This window comes from Gymnogyps californianus, chromosome 2 (genome assembly GCF_018139145.2).
Source record: "Gymnogyps californianus isolate 813 chromosome 2, ASM1813914v2, whole genome shotgun sequence".
Classification (NCBI taxonomy): Eukaryota; Metazoa; Chordata; class Aves; order Accipitriformes; family Cathartidae; genus Gymnogyps; species Gymnogyps californianus.
The window spans coordinates 1030481-1049614 of NC_059472.1; the positions used below are offsets into that span (position 1 = coordinate 1030481).

General features: G+C 50.6%; 1 protein-coding gene across 1 annotated transcript in view; it reads left to right on the forward strand.

Annotated features, from left to right (window-relative positions):
• Positions 1-5165: 5165 nt before the first annotated feature.
• ZC3H3 (zinc finger CCCH-type containing 3) overlaps positions 5166-19134 on the forward strand; it is a 184989-nt gene continuing 171020 nt past the window's right edge. The window contains exons 1-3 of the mRNA XM_050892505.1: positions 5166-5211; positions 7496-8906; positions 11193-11389. Of these exons, the coding sequence (XP_050748462.1) occupies positions 5166-5211; positions 7496-8906; positions 11193-11389 (1654 nt within the window). The remainder of the gene's footprint in view (positions 5212-7495; positions 8907-11192; positions 11390-19134) is intronic.

Sequence of the window (19134 nt, forward strand, 5' to 3'; positions counted from 1 at the left end):
AGTTTTAAACTGAAAGAGGGTAGGTTTAGGTCGGAGATAAGGAAGAAATTCTTTACGATGAGGACAGTGAGACACTGGACCAGGTTGCCCAGAGAGGTTGTGGATGCCCCATCCCTGGAAGTGTTCAAGGTCAGGCTGGACGGGGCTGTGAGCAACCTGATGTAGTGGGAGATGTCCCTGCCCATGGCAGGGGGGTTGAACTAAATGACCTTTAAAAATCCCTTCCAACCCAATCCATTCTATGATCCATTGATTCTTGCTTGAATAGGTCTTCCTTTTCCTGCAATATTGCCTTCTTCCTCTGATGCGTTTGCAGAGAGCAGCCGTATCATCTCTTGGTGTGCAAGGCTAAGAAAACTCAGCTGTTTTGGGCAGCTCTAGCGAGAGGGTCTCCGTTCCCCAGAGTATCTCAGCAACCATTTCCTACACCTCTTCCAGTCTGAATTTATTTATCTAACACAGCCATGGCATCGTGCACACCATTGCACGTGAGTTTTCACCACTGTCTTGTACAATGGTGTTACTTATTCCTCGTCTCTAATGGAAACCTGTCCTACAATCCTCTCCACAGTCAATTTTCTCCCTTTCTGTTTTTTTTTTTTTTAATCTTTGTATTGCTTCAGTCTAGTCAGCAAGCTGCTGCTGCTGCTACTAAAATTATCTCCTCTGCCTCCTTGGCCTGTGTCACGCCTCCTCCCGAAGCTTTACATCGGCTCCTGGTCTCCTTCCACAGCAAATTCAGATGCCCCATCTTCCTCCTAAGTGCCTGCACAGCTGCCACCAGCTTCCCCGGCTGGGTGAGCCCCTGCCACCCGAGCAATGCTTTTCCCAGAAACAGGCATCTGGACAGCCATGAGACTGGTCCAAGTAGGAGGCAGAGATTTCTCAGCAGCTGGAGCTTGGATTTAGGTCTTCTTTCTAAATCAGGGGCTTTCATCTTGCGATCGGCTGGACTCAGAGCCACGGGCGTTCTGAAACAGTGTGGGTTTGTGCTCGGGTTAGAGCAATACAGGTCCATGCTGCTGCCTAGAAAGGCGCTCCCTGTGCTGTTCTCCTCCTATGGACCTCTGGCCCATCACTTGCACTCCTGCGACGGCATTGTGAATCTTATTAGCGACTAGGTTAAGCTGAAAACTAAATCAGAAGGAGGAGGAGGAGGAGGAGGAAGTGGAGGAGAAGGAGAAGGAGGAGAAGGAGAAGGAGAAGGAGAAGGAGAAGGAGAAGGAGAAGGAGAAGCAGAAGAAGGAGGAGAAGGAGAAGGAGAAGGAGAAGGAGAAGGAGAAGGAGAAGGAGAAGGAGAAGGAGGAGAAGCAGAAGAAGGAGAAGAAGGAGAAGGAGAAGGAGAAGAAGAACGAGGAGAAGCAGAAGGAGAAGGAGAAGGAGGAGAAGCAGAAGAAGAAGGAGAAGGAGAAGGAGAAGTTGTTCTGCAGCCAGATCACATCCCATGAGCCCATGCCACGGCTGTACAAGCGCTGGTGCTGGCACAAGAGGGAACTGGGAACTCTGCTCAAGACACTTTTCTTTGTGATGCTTCAGTGAAAGGATGCAGGACACAACCACTGACGTTGGGACTACACGTGCAAGATGCCACGGAGCCGACAAGACCGTAAAAACAGAGGTTGAAAACAAGCTGAGGAGGACACCTAAATCAGAGCCCCCAGCAGGGTTCTGCACCTGTCAACCATCCAAGGAACACACTGTAAAGCTTCCCATCTTCCCCAGGTAACCTCTTCTCTGGATAGCTGGAAAATTTTTCCTGAGCTGTAACTTGAGTCTCCTTTGCTGCAAATGAAGCTAATGCCTCCTTTACTACCACCAGCGCACATCAAGCACACTTGATTAGATATCTGTTTCTAATATTATTTCCCTTCTTCTTTTTGTTCTTATCAAAACCTGAAAATCGTTCAGCTTTTCTTTATAGGCGCTGTTTTTTAAACCTTTACTCTTTTGTTTTTTCCCTTCCTTCTGGATTCTCACCAATTTTTCTACATTTTTATTAACACATCTCCCCGCAAGCTTGATGCAATGCTCCAGCTGAGACTTACAGATGCCCCCCGAGAGAATAATCACTCTGCTGTCCTATACACGATGCTCCCGCAAATGGATCCTAGGCAGCGCTGGGTGTTTTAGGCAAAGCAGGAGGATCCGGGGATCCTAGGAGATCCCTGCGCCTTTGTAAACCCGCTCGTGGGAGTGGGCTGCAGAAACACCAGTGCCTCCCACTCACCCTGTCATCAGGTCTCTGCAATCTGCTGGTGCAGCGCTTAACGAAGTTTGGTGTTTTAGCTTGTCTCAGCAAGTTTGCGGAAAGCCATCGAGAGACTCCAGACTAAACCAAAGCTGACGAGGCCATGATTTCAAACCTGTGAGCAGCTTAATTGGGTCCTATTGCACGCTTGTCACTGGATCCGCAGTACGGGTGATGTTTAAGGCCATTAGAGGCATTAGTACCATGTTTATTCTGGGCTGAATGAGACAATTTAATTTCTCTTAAATGTGCTACCCTCCCTGGGGCATTTTCTCACACGCAGACACCCTGCCAGCGCAGCGTCAAAAACCTGCACTTGCTTTTTACTGTTTTTTTAATTAAATTAGACTTACAAACAAGTGTCATACAAGCGTAGTGCTATGAACAAAGAACAAGCGCCGGGAATTCCTGTAGCTTTCAGATGTGTTACTCGTAACGGGCATCGAGTGGTGAGGCAGCTGAATGGGTAGTGCTTCCTCACGGTGGGCTGAAAAGAAAAAAAGCATTTATTTTAGTGATGCAGCATCCTTGTCTCTCCTTTGCCCTCTGCATGCATCTCAGGGGAGATATGTGCAAGTAGTGCGTGCCCCGAGGCAGGATGCTCCTCTCCGTTCCCTGGAGAAGATCCAGTTCATGCTTAAAATGGTGCCCCTGCTCCTCCGGATGCCCCCACCCCACCAAAGCTCTTCTTGTGGGGAGCACCCAAGGAGACCTCGAGGAGCATCAGAGGAGGATCCCAAGTGGCCTGAGACCCTCCAGCACTGCCTTGCCCCATACTTTGCTTTTTCTAGTTATGTATTTTGGTGTGGATTGGCAAAACAGGGCCCACTGCTTTTAGCCCACTCTTTCCTGAGGCTGGGTTTTGTGGGAGTGGTGGATACATAGCTTCCCTATGTTAAAAACTAGCTTTTCCTCTGCGTTGAATTAATTTTAATCCAAAGCAGCCCGTTCTAGCTCATTTATGCAAGCCGCTCGAATCCTTGTGCCAGCACTAGGGAGGGAACAAGCAGCTGGGAGTGGAGGAGGCTTCTTTTGGCAGAAGTGCCAATTTCTGCCAGTTTAAAGCGGTTACAGAACTCTGAGTGGGGCTTCGTGATCGATTGAAGCTGGTCTGAGGCCTCCCAAAGGGAGGAGATCTGCCGTCTCTGCCTGTCTGGTCCCCAGCCCGTTCCCATACACGCAGGACTTTGCAACAAGAGAGGATGTGGGGGTTTTTTTGCAGTCTTAGGGCTTCGGTGGAGGCTAATAAGGGCCAGGCTCCCCGACTGCTTTGTGTTTTGTAGCCTTTGCTACCATCTGCACAAAGTGGTTTATTCCTACGGGCTGGCTCTTCCCCATATTCCACCGCTGAACTGCTTTAAAAGGCCACTAAACACGTCGTAAATAATTTACTAAATCTACCTTTCCGAGCAGGCAAATCGTGGGCTTGCCCCGGGGACGTTATTTGATCAGCGCTGGGACAGGCAGAGCTCCGCAACTGCGACGGGAAGCGAGATGTCCCAAGGGACAGCTTCTGTTTTAAATGATTTGAGGTTGATGATCAGTTGCTTTTATAAAGTTCCCATCATGGGAGTGTATAGAAAGAAATAGCATTGTGCTAGTACACCTACTTGGCTCAGCTTTTTTTCCCCAAGTTGTTTAAAAAATAATTTTAGTCCAGATTTTTATCTCCTTTGAAGACTTGAGGTTCGTTACGGCTTTTTTTAAAGTTGTGGGTTTTATTCCCTTAGGGAAGAACGAAATTATTCAGAAAACAAACTCCTTAAGGGTAATGTCCATATAAATTACGTTCTTCTCTGACTGTGCTCTCAATTGCATGGATACACTTTGTGGATACTCCTGATTTGTCCTGGTAACACGGGGCCATCTGACTTTTGGGATGGGACGTGCTCGGGGGGTACAGTTCAGGTCAAAGAAAGTCTTTTTAGGGGATAGGGACTGGGACCAGACCTAAGAAAACTGCCTTCTGCTCCCAATTTGCCCCTGGTTTCTGGGAGGAATTGAGAAATGGGGGGGAACGTGAACTGCCCTGAGAGCTGCCCACGAAACGTGTTACAAAACGTGACTTACAGAGCCACTTACCCCCTTTTCTCGCTTAATTAGAAGGTGCAAACTCCCGTGCCCAGGCGATGTCTCAAAATTACCCCGATTGCAGCAGCTATTTTGCTCTGCTGCTGCCGAAGCCTTACTGGCACATCTAATGCACAACAAAGACTATAAATGAGGGACCAAACTTGCCCGTTCTTGTAGGAAGCTGAAAACATCTATGGTTTCCTTCACTACCACAGGTAACCTTTGCAGCTTTGGGACTAGTTCTCCTGCAAAACATTTTAAACAATTACAGCTGAAGTATGAGAACTAAGGACTTGCAAGGCTGATGTGTGAAATTAAAGTTTCCTTGCTGGAGATGGTCCTATGTGGTCCCCAGGAAATCCTCCCCCTCGTGCCTGCAGGCGCAGGCTGGGGTGGTGGTGGGCTGCGGGCAGACACTGGTGATGGGAGAGGGCAAAGACGGGCAGGGGGGCCTGGCTGGGCAGGGGACAGGGGCTGGGGATAGGGGATGGCTGGATAAGGCTGGGTAGGGGACAGGGGACAGCTAGGATAGCCCAGGCTGGAGACAGGAGATGGGGACAGCCGGACCAGGCTGGGATGGGGACAGGGGACAGCCGGGATAGCCCGGGCTGGGGACAGGGGGCGGAGGAGCCGGAGCCGGCCGGGTACGGAGGACCGGGCTCGGCACAGGGCCCGGGCCCGGCTCAGGCCTCACCGGGACGCGCAGGCCGCGGCTGCCTCCGTTGCTAAGCGACGGCCGCCGCCGTTGCGGGCGCCACGTGACGGCGCGTGTTCACGTGACCGGCCAACGGCCGGCGCTGGGTGATGACGCCGGGGTGCGGGGCGGTGCGGTAGCGCTGCGGGGATGGAGGAGAGGGAGCGGCTGTGGCGACAGATCCGCCTGCTGCAGGGTACGGCCGGGCCGGGGGGCCGGGACCCGGTGTGGGGTGGGGGGGAGTCTGCTATGAGGGGAGCTGGGAGTCCGGCGTGGGGGGGAGAGGCTGGCTGTGAGGGGACCCCGGAGTCCGGGGGGGGGGGGGGGGAAGGGGCGAGCTGTGAGGGGACATCAGAGTCCGGAGGGGGGAGGGGCGGGCTGTGAGGGGGACCCGGGAGTCTGAGGGGGGAGGGGCGAGCTGTCAGGGGACCCCAGAGTCCGGGGGGGGGGGGGGGGAGGAGCGAGCTGTGAGGGGACCCCAGAGTCCGAGAGGGGGAGGGGCGGGGCGGGTTGTGAGGGGACCCCGGAGGGGAGGGGCGGGCTGTGAGGGGGACCCGGGAGTCGATGGGGGGGAGGGACGGGTTGTGAGGGGAGACTTGAGAGTCCTGGGGGGAGGGGCGAGCTGAGAAGGGGACCTTGGAGTCGGGGGGGGGGGAGGGGCGGGTTTTGAGGGGGGGACACCCAGGAGTCTGGGGGGGAGGGGAGCGCAGAGGACCCCGGAGTGCTGGGGAGGGGGAGGGCTGAGGCCTGGGAAGGGCCCAAGGGGTGGGGGAGGTGGAAGGGACCCAGGAGTGCTCGGGAGAAGCGGGAAGGGTGGAGGACCCAGGAGTCCTGGGTGGGCCAAGGCAGGGAGGGAACCGAGACCAGAGAGCGCTGGGGGGATTTGGGGGGTCCCCACGCTTCCAGCCCCTGCAGAGCCTGTAACGCTCCTGGCTGGGGGAATGGGGTGTCCCCTGCCCCACAGCCCCCGGGGCTGGTGGCACGGAGGTGGGATGTGCCCCTCACCCTCCGTCCCTTGACTCCTCAGCATGGTGGAGGAGCGTGGTCGGGGGATATATTTGCGTGCCCTTTCCTAGCTCTGGTGAGCATCAGCGCTTATTCTTAGCACTAACTTGCTCTATTTATAGACCCCAAGGTAATTTTTCCTCATTAGTAAGGCCACAAACTCCGCTCGGGCTTTGTGGGGGACCTGCCTCTGTCCAGGAGCTCCTGCTTGGGGGGGTGTGAAGAGAGGGAGGAAAACATGGTCCTCGCCTCCTCCAGGAGGGATCTGCTGACGCAGCTCTTCCAGCCGCTCTGTGACCCCTCGTGTAGGAAAAACTTCTCCATGCTGACACTTGCCTAAAATAAAAGGCTCAAAAATCCTTTGATAATCCCTTTTGTTGGAAGGATTTTCTAAACACTGAGGCTTAACAAGCGCAGACCCTCCCTAATTTGCACGTATGTATTATCCAAATGACGCGTTAGTAGACCAAAGCACCAGGGAGGTGTGGTGGCTTGGCAGAGGGATGTGCAGTGACTCAACAGCAAAGCTGGGGCTGCCTTGGAGCTTCCTTGTCGCTGCTTTGAAGAAGAGCAACGAAGCTGGTGAAGGGTCTAGAGAACAAGTCTTATGAAGGGAGGGAACTGGGGTTGTTTACCCTGGAGAAAAGGAGGCTGAGGGGAGACCTCATCGCTCTCTACAATTACCTGAAAGGAGGTTGTAGCGAGGCGGGGGTCGGTCTCTTCTCCCAAGTAACAGGTCTCTTCTCCCAAGCGATAGGACAAGAGGAATCGGCCTCAAGTTGTGCCAGGGGAGGTTTAGGTTGGATATTAGGAACAATTTCTTCCCCGAAAGGGTTGTCAAGCATTGGAACAGGCTGCCCAGGGAAGCGGTGGAGTCACCATCCCTGGAGGGATTTAAAAGATGTGTAGACATGGCGCTGAGGGACATGGTTTAGTGGTGGATTTGGCAGTGCTAGGTTAACGGTTGGACTCGATGATCTTAAAGGTCTTTTCCAACCTCAATGACTCTATGATTCTATGCGTTTGGGGCTGGTGGTAGCTGTGCTGGGGTATGTGCATGAGCAGACCCTCAGAGATAGCTCTGAAAAGATATCTGGAAATAAAATTAGCATTTTTTAAATATTAGGCTCCAAAAACCAATAATTCAAGCATCCATTTTGGCACATAGAAAAGAGCGTAAAGGGGCAAAAGGTGGTTGACAGCACTAGTGCAGTGTGTTAAGGGTCTGTTGGTGAGTCTGTGGTTCAGACCTGCATTGAGTTGTCTGCAAAATCACTTTCGTTGCTGACTTTCATGAGGGCTGAGGGAGATATTTGTTTTAAGTTTTTCTTTCCGGCACCGATTATCTGAAATGTGGCCTGCGTGAGCCTGCGCGGAGCGATCATCCTCATTGCAGCGCGAGGAAAACCAGCGCTGTGAGGCTGTCAAACTCCCGTGGGACCGCTGATTAACAGACGCCATCTTCTTCTCCTTAGGTCTCATAAACGACCATAAAAACACACATGGTGATGCGCCGCGGCCGCCGCCATCCGTGCCGCCGAGGTGGAACAACCCCCGCCAGCCTGCCTTCAGCAGGAGGGGGGCATTTTCAGCCAGGTACCCCCAGCAGGCTCCCAGGGATTTCCAGCTGCACCAGGGTCACTCCTGGAGGAAAAAATATTCCCTTGTCAACCGGCCGCCGGGATCGGCGTGTGACGTTGGAAGCGGTGGAAGTGCCAGCACATCTCAGGCTATTGGAAGCCATGCGGATAGCCAGGCACCAGAGCCACCGGAATCGTCCCCAGAGAGACATGTGGACTTAACTACAGATGGTAATATAGTTGTGGGGATCCAGCTGCCGCAGAGGGCTGGCCCGTTTGTAGATACGAAAGGTTTTGCTGATGTGGGTTCTTACTGTGAGTTTTCTGAGCTGAAAATGGTGGTCGCTGCTCCAGGTGACAGTAAAAATGTGCAGAAATCTCAGTACACAAGCCGAAATGAAGAGAGAAGACCCTCTCTCTCAGTCTCATTTAGTTCATCTCACCGGTTCGTGAGTTCAGCGTACATGAGCGTGTCAGATAAGCCTAGAACGGTGTGTCTGGCCAGTGACGTGGCCGGGAGCAACCCTGCCTCCTGCGGAAGCACCAGTGAAAGTGCCGTGACGCTGAAATCGGAGCCGCAGCAGCCTTCCATGTTGCCAGATCGCGAGCCGGCTCGGCACTTGGTACGGCGGAAGGCAGAACCACCAGCTCCAGGGCAGTCTAGTTTTGAGCAAGTCAGGGATGCTTTCAGAGAGCCGAAGCTCCTTGGAAATGGCGAGACACGCTCTAGACCTGCTCCGGCTGCGACTTTGGTGGTTGGGATGACTCCAATGAAGAGCAGGTTTTCCGTAGTCCCTAAAGCTGCCGGTCTCCAAAGAGCTGCCTCAACATCTGTCTCCAGCAAAGCTCCGAAGTTCAGGAAAACTAATTACACATGGGTCGCAAACCCTGGTAAATGCTCTCGTACTGTGAAGAGATGGGTCAGCCCTAGAGCTTCTGAAAGTGCTAAGAAAGTTGCTGGTGGAGCGGACAGAGGTGCTAAATTATCACCAAAAGCAGACATGGGAGCAAAGCTGAAGAAATCGGGACTGCAGTCCAAACTGGGTGTTTCTCCCAGCAAATATAAGTGGAAAGCCTCCAGCCTGCAGACCTCGCCCTCCACCTCCAAGTCGGCGTTCAGGTGGCGATCTGAGGATCAGAAAAAGCCTCCAGCCCCCAACCTCCCTCGAGCCAGCGCTGCCCCACCGCCTCTGAGTGCTGCGTCTGTTGGTCTCGGTGGGACGAAGTCCTCCTTCGGCGATGCTGCGCTGTCCAGTTATAAAGTGAAGAGTCGGACAAAAATCATCAAGAGAAAAGGAAGCTCGGGGTAAGTTGCTGGTCGTCTTTGGAGCGGTGTTGTTGCACTGGCCATATTTCATGTCCATTAGCTTCGCGTAAGTCATGGCCATATGTACAAGTGAAATTCCAACGAGGGTTGTTGTATACTGGAAGGTATATTCGCCTTTCTCTTTCTGAGTGCGGTGACTTTGTTCTGTCTGGAGGCATCCTGCTTTCCAGGATTGGAAGGCCTCAAGTTTTAATTGTTTTAGCAGTCTGTGTAACTCTGACTTTAACCTTTCAAACAGAGCTGGGTTTTCTTCTCATCTCCCATCCCTGTTCTCCGAAGACTTTGCCGCAGCACTTAGGAGACTCCTCCCTGACCTGAGTAACAGACTAATATTCAAAGAGAAGGAAATAGCTGTCTTGATTTATTTTCAAACTCCCATAACCTGGTTGCGTTGGGGGCTGGGGAAAGGAGGAGAAGTGGCTTGAATCGCCGTATCGTGTGTGTTCTGTCCCTGTAAAGCATTGTGCAGACCCTGGGATGGAGCAGGGATGGGAGTTGAGTTCTGCATGCCGGGAAGAAGCGCTGTCTGTGATGCTCTGCTGGTACTTCCCTCCCTTGGGTGCCATCCTTTTGTGCCATCTACCACTGTAACCCAAAGCATCCTCCCTGAAGGCTCTTGCTTTTCCTTCTTGTCAAGTCGGTGACAGATCTGTGGCTGTCATAGCTACCTTGGGAGAACATGCTGTGCCAGACCAGCAGATGGTCCCGGGGTCTTGTGGAGCAAGTTCTCCCCCCTGGCTGTGTCTGATAGGGACAGAGTACAATGGGAAGGTTATAAATGAAGCTTGGTGGAAGGAAAAGGCGTGTGGGCCGTGTTATCTGCAAAAGGGGTTTGCACTGGGCTGGGAGTTGAGGGGAAACAGATAAGAGGTCGGGACCAAACTCTCTGAAATCCGGCGTGTCGTGGAAGTGCTGCGAGGGCTTTGTTACGTTGTGCTCCCGGTGGGAAAGCTGTTTTGTGCTGCTCTTTTTGGCAGGGCTGGATGCAAGCCCGGCCTATGCTGCAGGGAAGGGATAAGCAGGATGGGGTGAGGGTTGATGGCAGAGCTGTGTGATCTCTACCACTGAACTTGGAGATACCCTCAGCGTAGTGGACACGTGGTTTGGCTCCTTTCTCGCTGCAGTAACGCCAAGCTTGAGCTCTTGAAAATTGAGGACTGTGGCCTAAATAACTATTCTAAGTGACGCAATGAGCTGGTAACACTGCACCGACTGAGAATCTGGTGCCTCGATTCCTGCTTCTGCTTCCCAGATCCCCTGCTCAGTGCTTCACCGCAGGTTTCCATCCTTGCCTTGCCCTCCTGGTTTGCTGGGGAATGTGTCTGTGGGTGGATCGTGCTGGGAGGATCACTCTGGTGAGCAAGGTGCCTGGAGAAGCTGGGTTTGTTTGGCAATCAGGGAGATGAGACCCCTCTCATCTTGCGAAAGGCCAACAGGACTAGGGCAGTGATCGTCCCCCTGTACTCGGCAATGGTGAGGCCGCACCTCGAATACCGTGTTCAGTTTTGGGCCCTTCACTACAAGAAAGACATTGAGGTGCTGGAGTGTGTCCAAAGAAGAGCATCAAAGCTGCTGAAGGGTCTAGAGAGCAAGTCCTGTGAGGAGCAGCTGAGGGAACTGGGGTTGTTTAGCCTGGAGAAAAGGAGGCTGAGGGGAGACCTCATCGCTCTCTACAACTACCTGAAAGGAGGTTGTAGCGAGGCGGGGGTTGGTCTCTTCTCCCAAGTAACAAGTGATAGGATGAGAGGAAATGGCCTCAAGTTGCACCAGGGGAGGTTTAGGTTGGATATTAGGAACAATTTCTTCACTGAAAGGGTTGTCAAGCATTGGAACAGGCCGCTCAGGGAAGCGGTGGAGTCACCATCCCTGGAGGGATTTAAAAGATGTGTAGACGTGGTGCTTAGGGACATGGTTTAGTGGTGGATTTGGCAGTGCTAGGTTAACAGTTGGATTCGATGATCTTAAAGGTCTTTTCCAACCTAAATGATTCTATCCTCTCCCCTGCATCTGTTGTGCAGGAAGCAGAAGGGAATGAGTTGAGTTAGGCTGTCAAATACCTCATTCTCCATCTGTACTTTGCCAGAAATTCATCACACTTGCCTGTTTACTTGCAATTTTCTGTTCAGTGCTTCTTATCACCCTTGGATAGGGGAGCAGCATGGACCTTGGTGACCCAGCTTCTCTTCTCAGCTCTGGGCAAGGGGACCAAGCGCGTTTTGGTCACCTCTCTACTCTGTTCTAACTGTGTGGTGTTCCCCTTCACAGTTCCCCAACAGATAAGAAGAACAGCTCCTCGCCCACCGGGCCTCTGAAAAGCTACTTCCATCTCAGGAAGAAAAACTGCTCGCGGGGGAAACCTTCTGCGACGCTGAAACGCTCCTCGCCCAAGGGCCTGGTGCAGATTACCAAGCACCGGCTCTGCAGGCTGCCGGCCACCAGGATGCAGGTCTCCACCAAGGAAGGTAGGAACAACCATCCCAAGGGGTGACGGTGCTCGCTGACTGCGTGCCGGCGAAGCGGTTCCAAGGGAGGCTCTTGGATTTGGAAATGGGTTACCAGGTCCTCCAGGAGGTGAATCTGTTGTTGTTGTTGGTCCCAGAGCAAACATTGAGGAGAAGAAGTTTGGCTGGAGTAAGACTTCTGCCTTACCCCAGAGCTGTCTTGTGCTTTGACATCTTCAGACGATGCCATTTTAAAGCTGCTTCTTGCTTTTAATGTGGTTTTGCTGGACTTGCAGGCATCAAATAGGAAGGTGCTCAAGGAAGGAAGAGGACGGCAGAGGCAGTAATACATCTGTAAGACTAATCTCTTTTTTTGCACCAGGCAAAAGCTTGTGCATGTCATGAGATACTCCTCTGGCAACTACAGACCTACCTAATGCACCTGTATCCCAGTGCCATGTTGGTGGGCACCTAGGTTTTGTATGTAATTTGCTTAAAATAGCAATAATTAGAGGAATACTGGGTCCATCGTGTTTGTGAACAGGTAGTTTGCGTCCATGTCCTGCTGCCTTGCGTTGGCAACGGTCAGAGCAGAAATGAGCTGCTTGGGGCTCGGAGAGCCGCACCTACATGTGCGTGAAACATTTTCATGATGTTTCTGGCTCGAAGTCTGGTTCTGCTATTCAGTGGCGATGTTATCATGGACAAGTAGCTTTGCTCCCCTGAGATTCAGTTTTCTTAAATGTATATGAAGTACGTTTTGCTTGTGTGCCTGCGCTGTGCTCGTTCATGTACAGCAGGGTGGCCAGTGACACTGCGGGTAGGTATTGCTTGAGCGGGGAGGGCTGTTTGGGCCACGACGTAGCTGTGATCTGCCTCCAGAAGTAAAGCTGTTGAGCCTCTGTTTTCAGGAAGACAATTCTGTGGTTTCCTGCTCTGCACTTCAGCTAGCGAGTTTACACGTGTGATTATAGTTATTTCGCGTTCAGACAAATAGCTGCGTTGAGATGTTGCTGTGTTTTGACGGATGAAAAGACAAGAATGGGGGCTTGTGGTTCAGGAAAGGGAAAAGCTTTTTGTGGCAGGAGAAGAAAAAGATTTTTCTCTTCATATGTGTGTTTGAAGAGGAGTTTGGAGGAGGGACGGGGGGGACGCTGGGAGGAGAATTTTGGATCTGGCACTTTAGGAGGTGGGCAGTGACTCATGGGAGAGGCAGGGGCAGGGAGAATAAGGTGTGCATTTGTGCAGTTGCATTGGTGATCCGGCATTCAAGCAGTTGCTTGGCTTTGGGGCTGAGTCTTGCTCCATTTAAGGATGTCAGCAAACCCTTTGGTGTCTGGAGAGGCATGAAGGCTGCACCTCCAGACACTGTGTTGGAAGTTTTCATGCAGTGTGTGAAGGCAGCATGTACGGTTGGAGGTCTCGGTCATACTTGCACTGCGATTGCTCTTCTGTGATCTCTGAAACCAGAGGTGGTGGATATAGCACGTGGCCAGACTCAGCTGTGATGATGACGTGGGGGCAACAAGGCTTTTCTTCCTTGGCTGATGGTGATGTGTGGGATGGGGAACGCAGCCCTTTAGCCTCCCAAGAACTGTCCACTACCTCTTCTGGGGTGAATTTAGGACTCAGACCTCACAAACTGCTTGGTGGGGACCTTTCTCCAGTGTGGCATGTCCAGTATGAGTCATTAAATACATTTTTATGCTGTAAAGCTCCTTTTTAAAGAACTTCCTGTGCTTGCTGAGAGCCTGATACGAGCAGCTCCGCTGTAGGCTCTGGAGATACAGAGCAATTTGGGGTTGCAGCAACATTTTACATATGACGAAATTGAGACACTGCTGGTTACAGGGGTGTAAGTTGTTCGGGTGATCCAGGAACAGACCTGAGCTTAAACCAGATCCTTGTTCTCCATGTAGCTCCATGTTTACACCTGGGTTTGTGCAGAGCAGAGGCCTTGCTGTAGTTTGCTCAGCTGTGTGTGTCATCGAGGAGGTCGCAGCACTGAAGCTGCTGCCTTGGGAAGGCTCCTAGCACCCATCGAAGCTCGCTTGACTTGGCAAACATCTCTTCTTTTTAGAAGCTGTCAGTAAAAATGTGTCCCAACCAAATGAAGCTTCACGTAGGTTAAGAATCTACAAAATGGATCAAAATCTTCTGCTCCACTGGGACCCTGACTGGCAGCTGCCAAAAACCCATGTGTTTTGGGAATGTATTCTGAATCCTAGTTCCTTGATTGAAGGTAATGTTCCCATACTGAAAAGATTTTTGATTTTAAACTGCATAGGGCTGAAAATACGTAGATAGAGCAGAAACACGGGTGTGCTCCTGGCTTTGTTCACAGTAAAGTTGGCAGATAAAGAAGTTTAGAGAAAGTAGGAAAAAAATGGAATATAGGTCTGGGAGTGACTTTGGGAGAGCATGTAGTTCATTCCCCTGTCCAAAAGTGGATCAAATTATCAAACCATTCCTGATAGATGCTAGCCAAGCCTAGCACAGACGAAACCCTGGTTTATAAAAGTTGTGAGTTGTCTGCATTGAAGTGACTTACGTTATTTTCCAGCTTGGATCTGTGCACTTTTCAGTCTTAGCTCACAGATGTGGAAACTAGTATCTGCTTTAATAAAATTTGGTGACTGTGCCTTGTGGCTCTTTTTCTTTGCAAACTGCAGTACCTGCTGTAAAAAAGTGTCTTGATGTGGTTCTTAAAATGACTAAAAGCAAAAGGAAATGTCCTGCCTTCCTTTTCCTGTGTGTATATGTGTGTGTGCACATGTGAGAATACTTCTCCTCATTTCATAAATGCCACAAATCCTTCTTTTCCCCTTGCCTTGCTGTGCTAGTGGGAGCGCAGACACTGATGCCTTACACAGTGAATTAAAAATGCTTCCCCACCATAATTACGAAATGGCTTCTCAATTTCTTTCTTGCTTTCTGCAGTGGAGAGGAATTATACTCCGGTAGATGAGCCATTATTTGGACTGGAAAATGGACTGGCAAGTGGCACTGGGATCCATTCACTTGAAGCTCTGGAAGGACTCCTTAGGTTGCCTTTCTCCTCCCCAGGGAGGAGGGTACAAGGTTGTTTCTGCTGTGTTTGCTGCTGCTTTGTCCAGCCTCTCTGCAGACCTGAATTAAATACATCTTTCTGCTAGGAGGACTTTACGCAGTTGAGATCTCTTGCTGGGTGTATCTTCTGTTGACGTGGTGGCTGTGAGAACTTGGCTGTGTGTCCTCTTCCTGGAGGGGTTCTTTAAGATGCGATGCAACGATGTAAGTTCGACAGTTCTTGTCATCTTTTCTCTACCGCGCTTACAGGCTTTCCCCTCGCTGCTGGGACATCAAGTGCTAAATGCTGATATCATACGGGTAGATGGTTGCCGGTAATCTAACCTCTGTTGTACCATCGTCTCAGGGGATCCCAAAGGACTTGATTTGCTCCTTCCCGTGCCATTGGCAGCTCTGTGAGGCAGTTGCTGAGCGATGCGCGGCTGCTTTGCTTCTCCGGTTAGCAGAGAAATTCAGCAAGAGTCTTGAGTGCTTTGAAATTGCCAAATGAATTTTGGCAGGGTTGGTGTTGCTTGCTGGGCATCCGGTTATGGCTGAGGACTAGCAAGGTGCCTGCCCCACACATTCCTGCTTTTACCTTCCTCTTGGCAGCAGCAGCCTTGCCTGTAGCATGGAGGCCGAGAGACTTAAGTCCAGCAGACCTTGACCTTTCATGCTTACCTTCATAATTAGCCTGTGGATTTGGTTCCTTTGATTAGAATTGAGTTTATAGGTTTGAATCCTTTATACCTTAAGGCTTTTCTTTGAGAGAATTCAATCCTAGGCAGTGTATTTGCAGCTTAATGTGTTGAACTATTCTTATGCTCTGGGTTTCTACAGCTGTTGAATTATTGCTGGGCTGTTCCTACATGTGCTAGGACTCTTCCCCCCCCCCAGGGAGGCATGTATGGTCTAGTACAAAAAGATAGACACTGGATGGGGCAGGGACATTTTCAAGGCAGCATCCCAAAGTCTGATGAGAGAGCCTAGCCACTGATAGAGCTTGTAGCAGCTCAGACATCACTTAATATTTGGTGCCTCTAAATGTATAATTATGTATATAGTGGTAGGTGTCTTCTGGTTTCACAGCGGTCCTATAGCAAGCTGGGATTAAGTAAAGGCTTGTGGGTTCAATTCCTGGCTCTCAGGTTGTCTCAGAGTTTTTGGGAGGGTTCTTTTTATTTCTCTTTGCTTGTGCGAAGTGGGGGTATTAATCGGGTGGTGGAGTTTTAAGTCTTGCCATTTCTCGCAAGACGAGTGCGAGGGAAGTAGGTGGCGTACAGAGATGTTACTGGGAGCCTGTGAGAGCAGAGTGGGATACGAATGGAGCAGTGAGACTGATGTTAAGTCTCTGGCTTGATGCCGAAGCAACACCCATTGCCTCTCTTGCTGGGAGCAGACCGGTGACAGTCCTGGGCCAGCTGAGCGTCTTACCTCCAATTAGTTTGTCGGTTTGAGTCTGGACATGCACAGCCCAGCTAACAAACCGATTAAAAAGCTGGATGGTTCATGCTGGGCTCGTGATCCCACTGGGTGGATGTGGTCACGCTGGAGCCTGGATCCGATGGGTGCTCATACCTGTGTGATGAGCAAGCATCCAGCAGGCCTGCATTCCCAGGGAGCTGCGAGATCCCATGTCGGACACAAACAGTGTGTGCGTCAGGGCTGAGGACGGAAGGATGGCTGGGGAGGAGCGTGCCCCTACTTCATGCACCGCAGCGTGGGTGCAAAAAGCTGGGTCAGCCCCTTCCTTCCCCGCCGAGGTAGGTGGCGTTGTGACACAGCTTTGTTGTTTTCTTGTTTGTCCTGTTAAACAGGCTTTTGGGATACGTGGCACGAGCTCTGCAGTACCTACCGAAGGCATTGGTCCTGTCTTTCCCAAGTGTGTAATTGTATTGGGTTTGCGTGGCAAGGTTTTAGTAGCGGAGGTGCTACAGGGGCGGCTTCTGTGAGAAGCTGTTAGAAGGTTCCCCTGTGTCCGATACAGTCAATGCCAGCCGCCTCCAAGACGGACCCTGGCTCTCCAATTCCCTTTTTGGACCCAAATGGAGCTGTTTGATCTCATGCAGTGGGGCAGCTCTCCCAGCCACTGCTGAGACTTGGTTTCAAATTGGTGTTTTCTCGATGGTCTGTATTCAGAGGCGCTTGCCTCTGTGGGAATCGCCGTGTTTTCATTTAAGGTTCAGTGATCGTACTAGAGAGAAAATAGAAAGTGGCAGACTGGTAGCAGTTCTCTTGGGATTATTTGGGCTGCTCTCATGACGAGCACTATACCTGTAGCTGTTATCAATTAACTCCAAAATTCTCATTTGATGAAGTGGAACATTTAATAACCACTCAGAAATTGGGGTGTGTCCCAAATTGAAGTAGCTCTGATGGGACGGTAGAGCGCTGAAGGATTTCTAATGCAGTTAGTGGTCTGTTCATCCAGGTATTTTAACACAGGGCTTGTGCTGGGGCAAAACACGTGCGTAGGAGGAGCTCAAGTGCTTGACCAGAGCAAAGAGTAATAGAAAATGTTCTGTTGCTCAGCGGAGCCAAATTAATGTTGATAAAACAGCCTTTAGATGTTGGACTTCTTGACCACTTAGTACTTAATATTAATGTGCCATTAATATTAAAGAGTTCCTTTCCCCCCCCCCCCCCCCCCCCCCCCCCCCCCCCCCCCCCCCCCCCTTTCTTCCCATTTGACTTCTTAGGCTCTTTTTGGAGGGAAGGAGAACTTGGAAATAATTGCTTTGCTGGGATTTGTGACTCTGCTCGGGTAACACACCCCTGCTTTGAGCATGGTCACGAGCCTGATGAAGCCGCTGGCCTTCCCCTTGTTTGAACGGGCTTCACGACTTCTGCACAGGGTTTGCTTCATTCGGCACCCACACCTGCGTATTTCAGACTTCTGTCTGAATGCCAGGCTTCATATGTACATTTATCTATAGAAGTGGCAGATCAGGCTGTCTCACTTGCCGCTGGTATAGGCAAGACAGTTTGGATCTGAATCAGGGATCTGGTACAAGAGGGATAAAAGGCAGCGCTTGTTTCTTTCCTTATCCAGGGAAAAGCTGGAGGACCAGAAAGGATCATCCGGCTGCTGAATATGGTCCTCAGGCCACTGGAGCCACTGTGTTGCATAGAAATAATACAGCCTGTTTAAATGCAAGCTGAAGTTAACTACGTGATTTCTCTTTTTTTCTTCAAACATATATATATTGACTTTCTTCAAATGACTTACCATAATTGGAAGTGCTCTTACAGCCTGAACTTTTAATTCCCCTGTTAACTGTGTGGGAGTCGCGCTGGGGAGGTTGCTGGGCTGTGCCCTCATACTGCAATCCCTTTTAGGATGCAAGAAGCAGGGGGAGGCCAGCTGGTAATTAAGATGTGAGTGGAGTTTCCACGGATGGCAATTCCCCCAACCATATTTTTTTTTTGGCATCTGAACCAAAGGATTTGATTTGGAGAATAAATACTGGGCTCCTGCTCTGTCATTTGCCGAGTAACTTTCCTGCCAATAAGGGTATGTTGTAATTATGTTGTCTAAATGGCAAATGTCTGTCTTGAATTGGCTTTCTGTTGCTTATTTGTTACAGCAAATAGCTAATATAATGAAATCATGGTGCGTATGTTGGGACAACACAGCTTTTTGGCCGTGTCCTATCCGATTAGCTTGGGCAGCCTTTATCTGCTTTCTCCAAACTGGACATGAGGTTATTCCCAAAAGTGCAGGGGCGTGATCTTTTTATCGCCAGTTTTAAGGGAAAATACCAACTTCTAAGTGAGGTTTGACTGATCCAGATGCGATGGCAGAGTGATGTGCCTGCTTCTCCTGTACTACAAGTCCTGTGCCAGCAGTGCGGATGTGGGAATCCCCCCTCTTTCCCAACAGCCTTTTACTCCCAGCTCTAGCTGGTAGCCTGTTTGATGTCTTGCAGGATGAGGCCCTTTCTCAACTCTCGTTTTTGATGAAAAACAGGTGAGTGCTTGCAGTCATGAACCTTTCCTCACCCCTGCAAAAAAATCAATGTTGTTGCTCTCCTTGGCTGCCGCAGCTTTTGTGCAACGCCGCTGTGCTGCTAAGTGTTCACCCTGCTCGGGCATTCAGCACGACAGCGCTGTCGTTTCTTATTCCCCTGTTTTTTTCTCTAGGAAAAACTAGAAGTAAGTGCTTAAAATGAAGATTTTTATTTTTTCTTTATTTTTTTAAATTTCTTTTAATGTCAAAGATGTGGCAGCTCTATGGATGGGGAGCCGTGCCGTGCCTTTTTGCCACATGTCCGGCACAGGAGCGGCAGCTGTACTGTGCGCTCTGACAAGGAGGAGAATTGGGGATTTCGAGGAGTCTCTTGTGCCGTCCTTCCTTCCCCGCAGCCCTGCAGAGGGCACTCGTGCCCCTCGCATCTCCCCGGTCCACCTTTTTCTGGTTATTGATGGCCTAATTTCGTCTTTATGTGAAAGAAAGCAGATATCAAGTAATTTGCAGCAATAACCTGCTAATGCTGGGCCAGTATCAAAACTCCCATGTTCATTTCAAGTGGCAGATAAAACACTAATATATAATTATCCTTGCAAATTGGATTGTTTTAAATAACCAAAAGGCTATGGCCAGGAGAAAACTATCCCATTTCCCTTGAGTTACTATTGCAGTGTAATTGCTGCGTTCAATCAATTTCCTTGGCATTAGAAATTCCATCACAATCAACATTAAGCTTTATTCATTGTGA